The sequence below is a fragment of the Eurypyga helias genome, unplaced genomic scaffold (assembly GCF_000690775.1).
Source record: "Eurypyga helias isolate BGI_N326 unplaced genomic scaffold, ASM69077v1 scaffold4190, whole genome shotgun sequence".
Taxonomy (NCBI): domain Eukaryota; kingdom Metazoa; phylum Chordata; class Aves; order Eurypygiformes; family Eurypygidae; genus Eurypyga; species Eurypyga helias.
This window is the reverse complement of record NW_010223629.1, coordinates 17,767-29,099: the sequence shown is the minus strand read 5'-3', so window position 1 is coordinate 29,099 and position 11,333 is coordinate 17,767. Positions and strand designations below refer to the sequence as shown.

General features: G+C 39.4%; 1 protein-coding gene across 1 annotated transcript in view; it reads right to left on the bottom strand.

The window, feature by feature from the left end:
* Positions 1-7,860, bottom strand: part of LOC104506203 (CTP synthase 2-like) — a 16,227-nt gene extending 8,367 nt beyond the window's left edge. Inside the window, exons 1-4 of the mRNA XM_010147120.1 lie at positions 7,766-7,860; positions 5,610-5,661; positions 3,855-3,951; positions 347-491 (exon numbers count right to left, since the gene is read on the bottom strand). Coding sequence (XP_010145422.1) covers positions 347-491; positions 3,855-3,951; positions 5,610-5,661; positions 7,766-7,857 — 386 coding nt within the window. The 5' untranslated portion in view covers positions 7,858-7,860. The remainder of the gene's footprint in view (positions 1-346; positions 492-3,854; positions 3,952-5,609; positions 5,662-7,765) is intronic.
* Positions 7,861-11,333: the final 3,473 nt, after the last annotated feature.

The following is an 11,333-nucleotide window of genomic DNA, read 5'->3' as shown; positions in this document are numbered from 1 at the left end:
CCTTTGAAACAACAATTGATGAAAGTTAACAAAGGAAGCCACTAACTTAATTTGAATTTACTAATGGTTTTTTTTTTTTACTTCTTTCTGGTTATAATGTATGGATCTGGCTTTGGACCCAAAAGCCTCTGAAAAGGAGAAAGTCAGGAACTGTGCTTACTGCTTATAGATACTTTTACACCAGGGTTCATGTTAGGCATGCAGAGGAACAAGTAAATCAACACATAAAGAACTCTTTCTTTTTTTTTTTTCTTCCCCCCTCTTCTGGACTTCTGAATTGAAGGACAGGATAGTCCCTCTAAAAATGTGACTATCCAACTGCAGGCAGGTAAGTAAGAAAGATTACCTTGGAGACAATTTGCATCCACGTTGCAAGTATGCATTGAGTGTCCCAGTTGCTGCTAGCAACAGCCCAAGGTATGGAGGTGAAGGTTTCATAGGTCTTGAGGAGAACTCTGGGTGGAACTGAACTCCCACAAAGTAAGGGTGATCTACAAGATAATGTCAAAAATTGTAAGATGTAGGAAGAGGACAGTAGAGTAACTGTTAGGAAAAAAGTTTATGCAAGATTTCACACAGGAGTCCAGAAGCCAGATGAGCATGTGTTAATTTACGGGTGAAGCATCAGGAACCTTAAATTTTTCCAGGAAAAGCAACTGACAACAAAGGCAGAAGGTTAGTAAGGCAAAATAAGGAAAAGTCATCCTGTGATTCAACCTTAATGTGCACAGTGATGTAATTTAAAGCTGAATAAACAACTTGTACCAACATGTAAGGGGAGGGGGGGAGGGAGGAAAACCACAAAGTCTACATTCACCATGTTATTTTCATAGCATTTTGGTTTCCAGTATACATTTATACATGTATATACATGCACACCTGAGGGGAAAAATAGAACAGTTCCTAAGAGACCAAACAATACCATACAGCAACTATTGTCACACTAAGATACGGATATGAAAGCAACATTCACAGAAAACTGGGGAAAACAACCTTCAAATAATTAGTCCCGGAAGGGTTCTCCTGGGACACTAAGTCCAGTCTCCTGTTACAGAATACAGCTGAGTCGTGTAGTCTTGCACACAAAGGGTCAAGGCTCTGCTGTAACAACCCCTAGGTTTTTCTGCTCCCATTAGAAATCTCTTTAGATACTCTCTTCCTTTGCTTAGCAACCTTTTCCTAATTCACAGGCCATCTTTGTAACAGCCACCTTATCTGTTTCGTATGATGATCTTTTTTCCTGCTATTTGACCTGTGTGATTAAGGATGACAGTATCATCACCATTCAACTCCACCTGCCATGCTAAACAAGCCATGCTGTTTCATCTTCCCTTAAATCTTCAGCACTGCTTCCCAGTCAGAACACCTCTTTCCTACTGCTTCTGCTTCCCTTCTGTCTTCTTCAAAAGGATAAGGAATGAACAATGTTTTCATACTCATCCATGGTGTGCACCTGTTTTAAAGGAGCTAACATGAACCACTTCTAGCGCCAGGACTCTGGATGAAATTAACCACAGATTTCTGCTGGTTCCACAATTTCCAAGGCAATCCCAAACATTGAAGGAATTTCTCTGCAGTACACCATACATGATTACAAGAAACCTGGGATGTCCTTCTATTAAGACAAACTAGTCTACTGCTCTTCTCTCTGCTGCTAAGTCCTAAAGAGAACCTGAATCCTAAATTTATATCCCATAACTTCTCTCTCTCTACCATGCAATTTAGTTCTTTAAAGCTCTAAAACAAGACAACGACAAAGCATCATTTCCTGTGGGGATATTTTGCTATTTTTCTTAAAAGCTTTGCCCAAGCTCTCTAATGTACTGTTATTTCTGTGCTTCTGCTCAAACCCACCCTCCTCCCTATGATGATTGTTTTTCTTCAGTAATCAGCGTCTCCTTGCAGCCCATTGCGAAATAATTCCAGGTTTTACTGCTGGTTTTATTCTTTTCACAGTAACATGCAATTTAAAAATCCTGCCTGATTTATTTCACGATGCTTTCTATAGAAGTTGCTTCATGCAGGGCAGACAAAATAGCCTCCCAACACCAGCAGACATAACAGAGGCAATCCGTCAGGAGCAAACGAAGCAAAGAACACCATGGCAATTAGTAGTTCATGAACTCACATGTATTCTTTGCTCCGAGATTGCTCTCTGTGGTGCAGTTGCTTGACATGGGAAGTAGGTGTCTATATTTGAACACTGGTTCAAAATTACAGCACTGTTTTTCAACATACCATGAAGTATAAAATTAATTCTCAGGAGCATCATGTCACAAACAACACACCATGGGATAAGAATATATTCCTATGACCAATTTCTGTTTCTGCGCATGGAGTTTATCTTAACCAATGGCAATTAGAGGCCACATAAGAAAAGAGAAAAAAAACAATCATCTTGTAAAGTAGCCTGCATCTTCAGGTGTCTGATGCTCACCTAGGCAGTGGCTTAACAGCGAGGAGTTAACCAAGGAATCAAGCAAAATCAAAGGGACTGTTTCTAAGAGCTGTTCTGTGTAGCACTCAACAAACATTTGCTGTGTAGCTCATTTTTATTTCAGAACCTTTTAGAAAAGACATCAAGTCTTTCTTGGTAAAGTAGTCCAAATCTACCAGATTTCCATAGTATCAAACCCTCATCTATAGGAATCACTTTTGTGAAAGAAAGGAGCTTGCTTTCTATTTGATTTTTGTACCTTTTCCTATGATTCTAACCAGAACGTGGCTGAAGGAGACACAAACTGATTGGAAGGCACTTTGGGAGGTCTGTAGTCCCACCTCCTACTCAAAGCAGAGTCAAGGTCAAGGTTCGATCAGGTTGCTGACAGCCTCGTCTAGTCAAGTTTTGAAGGTTTCTATCTTCAAGGATGGAGATTTCACAGCTTCTCTAGGTCATATAGTCCAGTGATGTTTTAAACTTGACCTATATTGCATGTATATACATATTTCATATACTCAAACAAACTGACATATATTAGTTACTGACAACCGACTTAAGAGTATCTGACGAAGCAGGCCAGTGTCATCATGAAGCAGGTTTTTATCTCTAAAAGGCCAAGGTGACCACGAGAGGTCCCTGATGACTGGAAAAAGACAGTCACCATGCCCTTCAAGAAAAGCAAGAAGAATTCGAGGAACTACAGGATGGGCAGCCTAACCTCAGTTTATGGCAAGATTATGAAACAAGTAAGGATTGTTTCCCACAATCCTCCAAGTCATTTCCAGACACATGAAGGACAGGAAGACAATTGGCCACAAGCTTGGGAATGACCAGTCTTTGGATGCAGGGAGAACAGTAGCCATCCTTTATCCTGACTTTAGCACGGTTTTTGATATGTTTTCCTAGCATCCAAGTTGGGGGCTACAGGCTGTGGGTAGACTACAAAGTGTGCTAAAAATAGCTCAACTGCTGTCTTCAAAGAGCAGTGGTGAGTGGTTTCAAGTACAACCAATGGCATACTTGGAGATACTCAAAACTCAACCGATACGGTTCTCAACAACCTGATATATATTTGAAGATAGCCCTGTGTTGAAGCAGAGGGTTGGACTAGATAACCTCTCAAATCATTCTACACAGCCAAATCCCAATGAGCCAGAATTATGACCTTTTGGAAAAGGAGCACATTTCTCCCTGATAATCAGATACACGCACAATGCTTGAGAGGTCTAAGACTGGCTCCTCACATCCTCTGAATCGTCACCCATTGTAATAGGCAGGTGGAGTCAACAGTATTCCCCAACATGATCTTGGCTGTTAGGATAGCTACGTATTGTGCTCACATGCCACCTAATGACCTATAATTTACACAGTTTTAATAGATGCGGAAAGTACTACGGACAAGTAAGACACTCACTCTCCAGTTCAATAATTTCCATTCTGTTCCCTTCCGTATCGTGGCCAACAAATTTCAAACCTTTCTCTTCAAAGCAGTGAGTCAATTCTGGGTTCACCTGAAATATTGAAAGTAATAATAAATGTATTTCCATTTGGTTTTGGTTTTAACAAACAGTAATAGTTAATTGTAATTTTTTTAGTATTCATACAAGAATTAAAGGAATTGAGAAAAGAGTTGGGAACTTCTGCTCTCTTGTTCTAACAATGCTCTGGTAAAAAACTGTAAAAATGGGCATGCTTATTTACTAACAGATGAATCAGTCATTTTAAAGCTTACTACATAACATACAGAAGATTCAAGCCAAGGCCCCTTCTGCTTGCTGTCCTCCCGATTATGAGCAGCTTGCATTCCTCGGGTTTTTTTCAAACATCCCACTACAGCAGAGGTAAAGACTGACCTCCTCTTTGAACACTTCATTCCAGTGGTTATGACACAAGCTGTGGTTCAGCTCCTCCTTCAAAGTGAGGTACTCTGCAGTGAGCTGTTTTATTTCCTTGGTGATGTTCTAACCACTCAGTTAATGTTCACACTCTCAGCACCTTTACCACCATCACATTCTCCTTCCAGCTTTTTAAGGAAACTTAACATTGTCTGAATTAGTTCGCAGCAGGCACACATCTTATAGCTCAGGACTCTCTGGAGATAATGATGGACTCATGTCCCTTCTGAACTATCTCAGAGATAACTCTAGGAGCTCTTGCCTGTCTCCTTGAATGGCAGTAACCAGACACCTTTGCTAAGCTGTTCTCAGACAGAGGAGGGGACCTACACAAGGGGCCTGTAGAGTTGGAAGGCAAGAAGCAAGTGATCTAAATTAGCTTCTGAGTTGTAGGTGCTTTAAGTCTGTCTCCATTTAGTCTGTGAAAGAAGGTCCATTACCTAAACAAAATCTAAGCTTTCAAATAAGCCAAATCATCCGAGTAGCAATGAATTTAAGGATTGTCAGCCTTTACCTTTTAATGACTTCACAGGAAGACAAGTCAGGTAATCTCACACATCACTCTCCAAGACCATTTTGCTAAGACACTGCTCCATCTCTACCACAGAAACAGTACACTACACTATTCCTCTCCATTAAACACTTGCAAGAACACCCCTGAAACACCAGTTTCAGGTGACACAGTACAAGAAAGAGATTGACAAAATGTTGCAAGTCCATAGGAGATCCAACCAGGATGCTTAGGGGGCTGGACCAACATAGAGGGAGAGACTGGATGAGCTGGATTTGTTCATCCTGGAGAAGGTCAAGTGTGGATCTCATTGCTGATTTCAACTATGTAATAGGACAGTATAAAGAAGACTGAGCTAGACTCTGCTCAGAGATTCACAGCACAAGACTGAGAGATAAAAGACAAACTGCCTAAGGATATCTCCTGTTTGATACAAGGGAAAAAAGGGTTCACCATGATGCGGTTAAGCATTGGAACAGTTTCTCAAAAGATGTGGAGTCTTTCTCTTCAGAGAGATTGAAAACTAGATGGGACAAAACCCTGAGCAGCCTGATCTAATTTTGAAGTTGGCTCAGCTCCAAAAAGGGAGTTGGACCAGAAGATTTACAGAGGTTCCTTTCAGTCTGAGTTATACTACCTAACCATTACTAAATTTTGGGTTATGTTTATGTAAGAAATCTGTAGGTAGAATTGTGCCTACCAAGAGAAACACAGTTTGCTCACGCTTTAACTTTTGGGCACAAAGTACATTAGCAACACTTACCTCATATCGATGCCTGTGTCGCTCCTCTACAAACGTTTCATCACCGTAAAGTCTTCCTGAATATACAACAAAAAAGAAATTAATGCTAAGGTGTTGCTTTTATAGTTACAACTATTTCTTGTAATTTAAACCTCAAAAAAATTTCACATGTAACGCATAACAGGAAACTATTCATCTCACTCCAGCTTTCTGTTTTCCTGAGTGATGCTTTTCCTGACTAGTTGCTTTTAATTTACTGTTACCTGAGTTTATTCAGGATTCATATTCAACGTTCCTTGACCAGAAATAGCTTAGGTAGACTAGAGTCTGAAGGCCATGCTCAAACCAATTTAAATTGTGAAGTCCAAATTAAAATTTAAAAAAAAAAATGTTTGAGCGAACAAGCAACATATAATCCCTTCAGGGTTTTACAACAGCTGTACACAAAAGATGCAGTGAAGGAAGTCCATAGCCTCTTAGTAGCATCTGTTCCATTACAATAGATTATGCATGGCAGCTGGCATAACACCTCCAATGACAAACAAACAATATTGTTTCTATTTGTTCTCCTGATCTCATTACCCAAATGACTCAGTCCTCTGAAGCTAATCTGGAACACTTCATATTGCAAGGCAACAAGGAGCAAGTTAGAGGTATACAGTAAACCAAAATTTAATCATATCTCCCACAGTGACAGCTCAAACTTTGCTGTCAATTTATCCTAGTGTCATTTGCATTACTATCTCTCCTAGGGGTTGGTACAAGAACTAGACTGCCAAGATCTCCAAAAACTGTAGAGTGATAATACTGCAATTTTACAGTAGGTGGTATATGTGTTAATTTTAAGGAACCACCTTTTCAAAGTCATTATTTCTATTCAAGTTCTAAAGCATCAGAAACAGGAATCATGTTTCCTGAGCAAAATACCAGATCTTTTTAACAGTCTTTGATAAATAAGGTCTTCTAAACAACTCATAATGCTGGTCAACAGTTACAACACATGTTAATTTTTATTAACATTTCCAAAAAGTGTTTAGGCCACAGAACAACCTGTACATCATGATACGCCTATCTACATCACACCTAGGCGAAGCATCACCCAGGTCCGTCAAATCACTAGCACAGGCATTCTTTAAAAGGTAGATTTTTCATTAAATCTGTATATGTATTACACTTTGGTCTCCTGCGGAAGTAGATGTAACTTTTAAAAGTTCAGAAGGACACATTCCCAACATAGCTAAACATAGTAATAGCTCAGATAATAGGGCAGGATAATATAAGAAATATGTCCGTATTTATCGATGGACAAGAGCATCCTTTTTACACATTTACATTTTACACATTTACACATTTTCAGCATCACTTATATTACTACTATATAATAAGGTGATTAATGAAACACTTAAATATAACATCAATTTTAAAACACATATAGATCAAACAGAATAATTTGTTCCATATTCCGCCTGTTTTTATTTTGCCATTTGAAGCATCCTGTTAAAGCAAATAATTTTTCTTTCCTACAACAAATTATTTGCTTTCCCAATACAAGACTCTTCCCAGGGCTGGGCTAGGCCTAGGGCAGTGCCAGATCAGAGACTGGAGTTAATCAGGCCCTGGCCATAATTAGGATACAAACGAGCAAACATTGTCAAGACAAGGTGAAGACTAATGACATTTAAGGCTGAGGTGTAATGGCAACTCTAGGGAATGACAGGCAGTGTTTAGGCCTGGCAAGAGCATAATGGGTAGGAGTTTGGGTTAGTTCAACCGAAAAGCTCCAGACGTAGAACAAGAAGCCCTGGTTCACACTCAAGAAAACTTGAGAAGGGACATATCCCTTGCACTCTGATCTTCCCAAGAAAATAATGAATTAAACTACCAAAAAATGCACTTCAGTTATCTCAGTCTCCTCACCGTTTTTTAAAGCAGTGTAAAACACTGGACCCTAACTGGCCTTTTCACTGAGACTTCCAGATGTCTCTCATTTCTTCCTTTTGATTCTGATCCTGGGTGCATGTTTATGGAAACAGGATCAGAGTGAATGAGCTGGGGAAGCTGGCACCCAACTGGTGGCTTGGAGTTGGAATCCTTTATACAAAGTATGCTTTGGTGTTTTCGCTTTGCCATGTTACAGAGTTCTTATTAAAAGCAAGTCATAAGAACAGAAATGTAGCTTACTTAAAACAGAATTTTGTGTTTTGAAAACAGTCCTTCTCTTCCCCAGTCTCATTGTTCCACCCATATCTCCTGGATTGTGTTCTGGCATGTCAATAACCTGTAGAAAAAAAATTGTTTAAATAATAGTATCTCCAACAAATTAAAGGCAACAATTGCATCAATTGCATAACAGGCTGCATAGATTTATAAATTGTAACATTATTTATTTTTCCTCCAAGCATTCCCAGCTATGGTTTCCATTTGGTTTCCCTAACGCTTTGTTCTCAGTATTGGGAGTGTAATAGACTAAGGATATTACTAACTGGTCTGCAACTTTTGCTTGATCTTAACATTAAATGAAAAAGCAATTTATTAATTCCTTAATTTATTTTTTAGGGTGGAGGAAAAAAAAAAACCCACACACCTTTCATTTTTAAAAAGATAGCAAAATGTTAGCAATAGGATAGTTGTGCCCAAGGTTATTCTTTGTGCTGTAAGAGTACACAGAATTTTAAAAACTGATAAACTCATAGTTGAAAAAAAAATCCACCAAGTAATAAAGACACCATCTCTGAAAAAGCAAGTCCCTAAACACATGGTGATAGAGGCTGAAAGATTATCCTGGGTAAACATTCTTGTACACTAGGCCCTTTCTTACACTATTTTTTATGCACAATGTTCTTTCTTACACAAGGGGCAGAAATAGCTGTCTTAGCAAGACAACGGCAGTCCTCTTTTTTGGGAAGCAGGGAGAAGAGGAGGGCATGGAGCAGCAGAGTGAAAAAAGGACACTTGTAACAAGACTATAATCTAATGTTGTAGAAGTGGAGTACTAAAAGAGATGACTCCAACGTGTGCTATTTGAGATTATGTATGAGTAATTTATCACAGGGAGAAAACTGAAAAACCTTCTGCCCTAATTCACTTTTACTAAAGAGTTTCTCAGACTGCCTAGGAATCCACAAAAGACTGGGTTGCCTTTTATGAAGAATATGTTATTTAACATAGGATCGCAGAATGGTTTGGGTTGGAAGGGACCTTAAAGACCATCCAGTTCCAACCCCCCTGCCGTGGGCAGGGACACCTTCCACTAGACCAGGTTGCTCAAAGCCTCATCCAGCCTGGCCTTGAACACTCCCAGGGATGGGGCATCCACAGCTTCTCTGGGCAACCTGTTCCAGTGCCTCCCCACCCTCTCCAGGAAGAACTTCTTCCTGATATCTAATCTAAATCTACCATCTTTAGTTTAAGCCCATTTCCCCTTGTCCTGTCACTAAGAATAAACTCAAAGAAGAGGATATACAAATACTGGTTTTGAGGACTGAAGCAGATGGGTCACGTGGCTGCTATGTGGGTCAAGAGGCTACTATGTCAGCCAAGTGAAATCCAGGATGGTGGGATTCAGGGGATGTGAGAAACCATGGCTTAGTGGAAGAAGTGTGTTTAGTTCTGTTCAGTTTGGAAAATCCTGTTGGGTCTCCCAGTCACGTTTAGAAGAAGTCTACCTCAGACAGGTAAAACAGTGCAAAATTAGAGAAACACATGAGCTGAAACTATGACCTATATACTTGTATTCACATATACACAGTCAGTGAGAAATGTAATTGACAAAGAAAGGTTGTAAAAATACAAATATTCACGCATATGGGTAATCTTGAATTGGATTTTTATTAACCTTAATTTGCCCTCTGGCAGTAATGAAAACAGTTTCTGATGATACACTTCATAAAGTGAAGTTACTCAATTTAGAAGGGATGGTAGAAAGTGCTTAGCCTTTGGCCTCATGCCAATGCATTTCAGGTGTGCAATTATCTCTGTATAACCTTATACCTTCAAAATGTTATTTATAAGCTATATACTCATTATAAAATGTCACAAGCAGGAGTTGTGATCAAACAAGTGGGATATTACAAATCCTCTAATTACATCCCAAGTCATGAAGGTGAGGACTATACAACACATTCAGCTAAAAAAATAATCCCACAAACTGAAAAAAAAATTCATTGAATCCTTAGTACTTCAAAAAACATCAGATTGTCTCCTCCTACTTTATTTCTTTCCATTTACTTCCACTTTTTTCCTGAAGTAGTCGCCACAAAAAACCTCACACAGGATGTCAGAAGCAGTTAGAATGCATACAGCCCAGGGGGTGTATATGTCAAACACTCTGACTCTCTGAAATCACACACACAAGTTTGCCGTGAGGTGTTATTTACCTGCCTACAGCCATACTACAGACAACCTTAAAGTTGGGCTCCTGACTCTTGTTAAAGGGAGATGAAGTGGCAACAAGCAGCTACCAAGTACTTCAAGTGTATGCTTCCCTTTCAATTACAAAAAATTCACTTTAACAGCTGTTTAATGAGTATTTGCAGTTGATAAGAAAAAAATGAGGGGTTTGTTTAAGTTCGGAGGTTAAAATCAAGATTAGACGTTTCTTAGTTCTCAAAAGTGTACCAAGCACCTAAATACTGTCCCCTAACCTCAGCCTTAGATTTTACTTCCTAAAAATGTGGGGCAGGATATTTTCATCTAACTTTTCTAACTGAATCATGGTAATATCCAGGTATTTGGGGTCCTCCCTCCCTTCTCAGAAAAAATTTGGATTTCACTGTTTTCACCTTTCAGTATTTGCTGTGCTAAGATACTCTTATCAAAACACTTTGAGCATAATGCCATAAACAGAAGGAAGCATGAGGATACAATAAGTGGGATGGTAACTTCTTGAAGGACACTGCTCACTGTTGAACTCCCCGGTTAAAACGCTGGATCCAAATGAAGTGGACCTGCCTGTCTGTGCAGTCCATGGCAAATTTCAGTAATTTACTGTGCTTAAACATGTTCTCCATGAAAACTCAAAACCATCAGTTAGCAAATATACTCTCTCCTATTCATTAAACAGAACATATCAGTTCAAACAGGTTATGACCACACTCTCAGTTCTTCTTTCTTTCCCGCAAAAAACAAACACTGGATGCTCGTAAGTCCCATTAAAGCTCTAGATGAAAGCCTGAAAGGAAGCCCAGCTTCATCTGCTCTGCTGAGGGCTTCTGCTGCCCTTTGGTCAGAACCTGACATGGGGCTGCAAGCCCAACCAAAGTTCCACGGAGAAATGGTCTCGCAGGGAAGATTTAGGCATTTTACCCCAATTAATCTTTGTCTTCTAAAAGGCCTGCTTCCTTGCCTCAACAGTTACATTAAGTGTGGTCAGGGGCACATATTCGGAAGAGGATCCAACCCTTAAAACTTCCAATAATGTCTGCTAAGTCTTAATTGATGTGTCTTTTAAAATGCATTGCACGATACAACTGCTCAATCTGATTTCTATCTGTGGCAGATTTTGTGCCAGTATGACAGCTGAGTAATGAGTAGCAACGTCAAGCAGCTTACTCTGTGTGTCCATGTTTTGCTACTGGTATGCACATTATAAACCAGCTCTCCAACATCCCCAGGATTTTTAGACTTATGATAGTAAGAAAATAGACAAGGCTTCAAATATTAATTTTTGCAGTCAGGCGAAGAAAGGAGCTACTTATGAAGTAATACCTCAGAGCTACTCTGACTCTGGATCTTGCTTTTTGATAT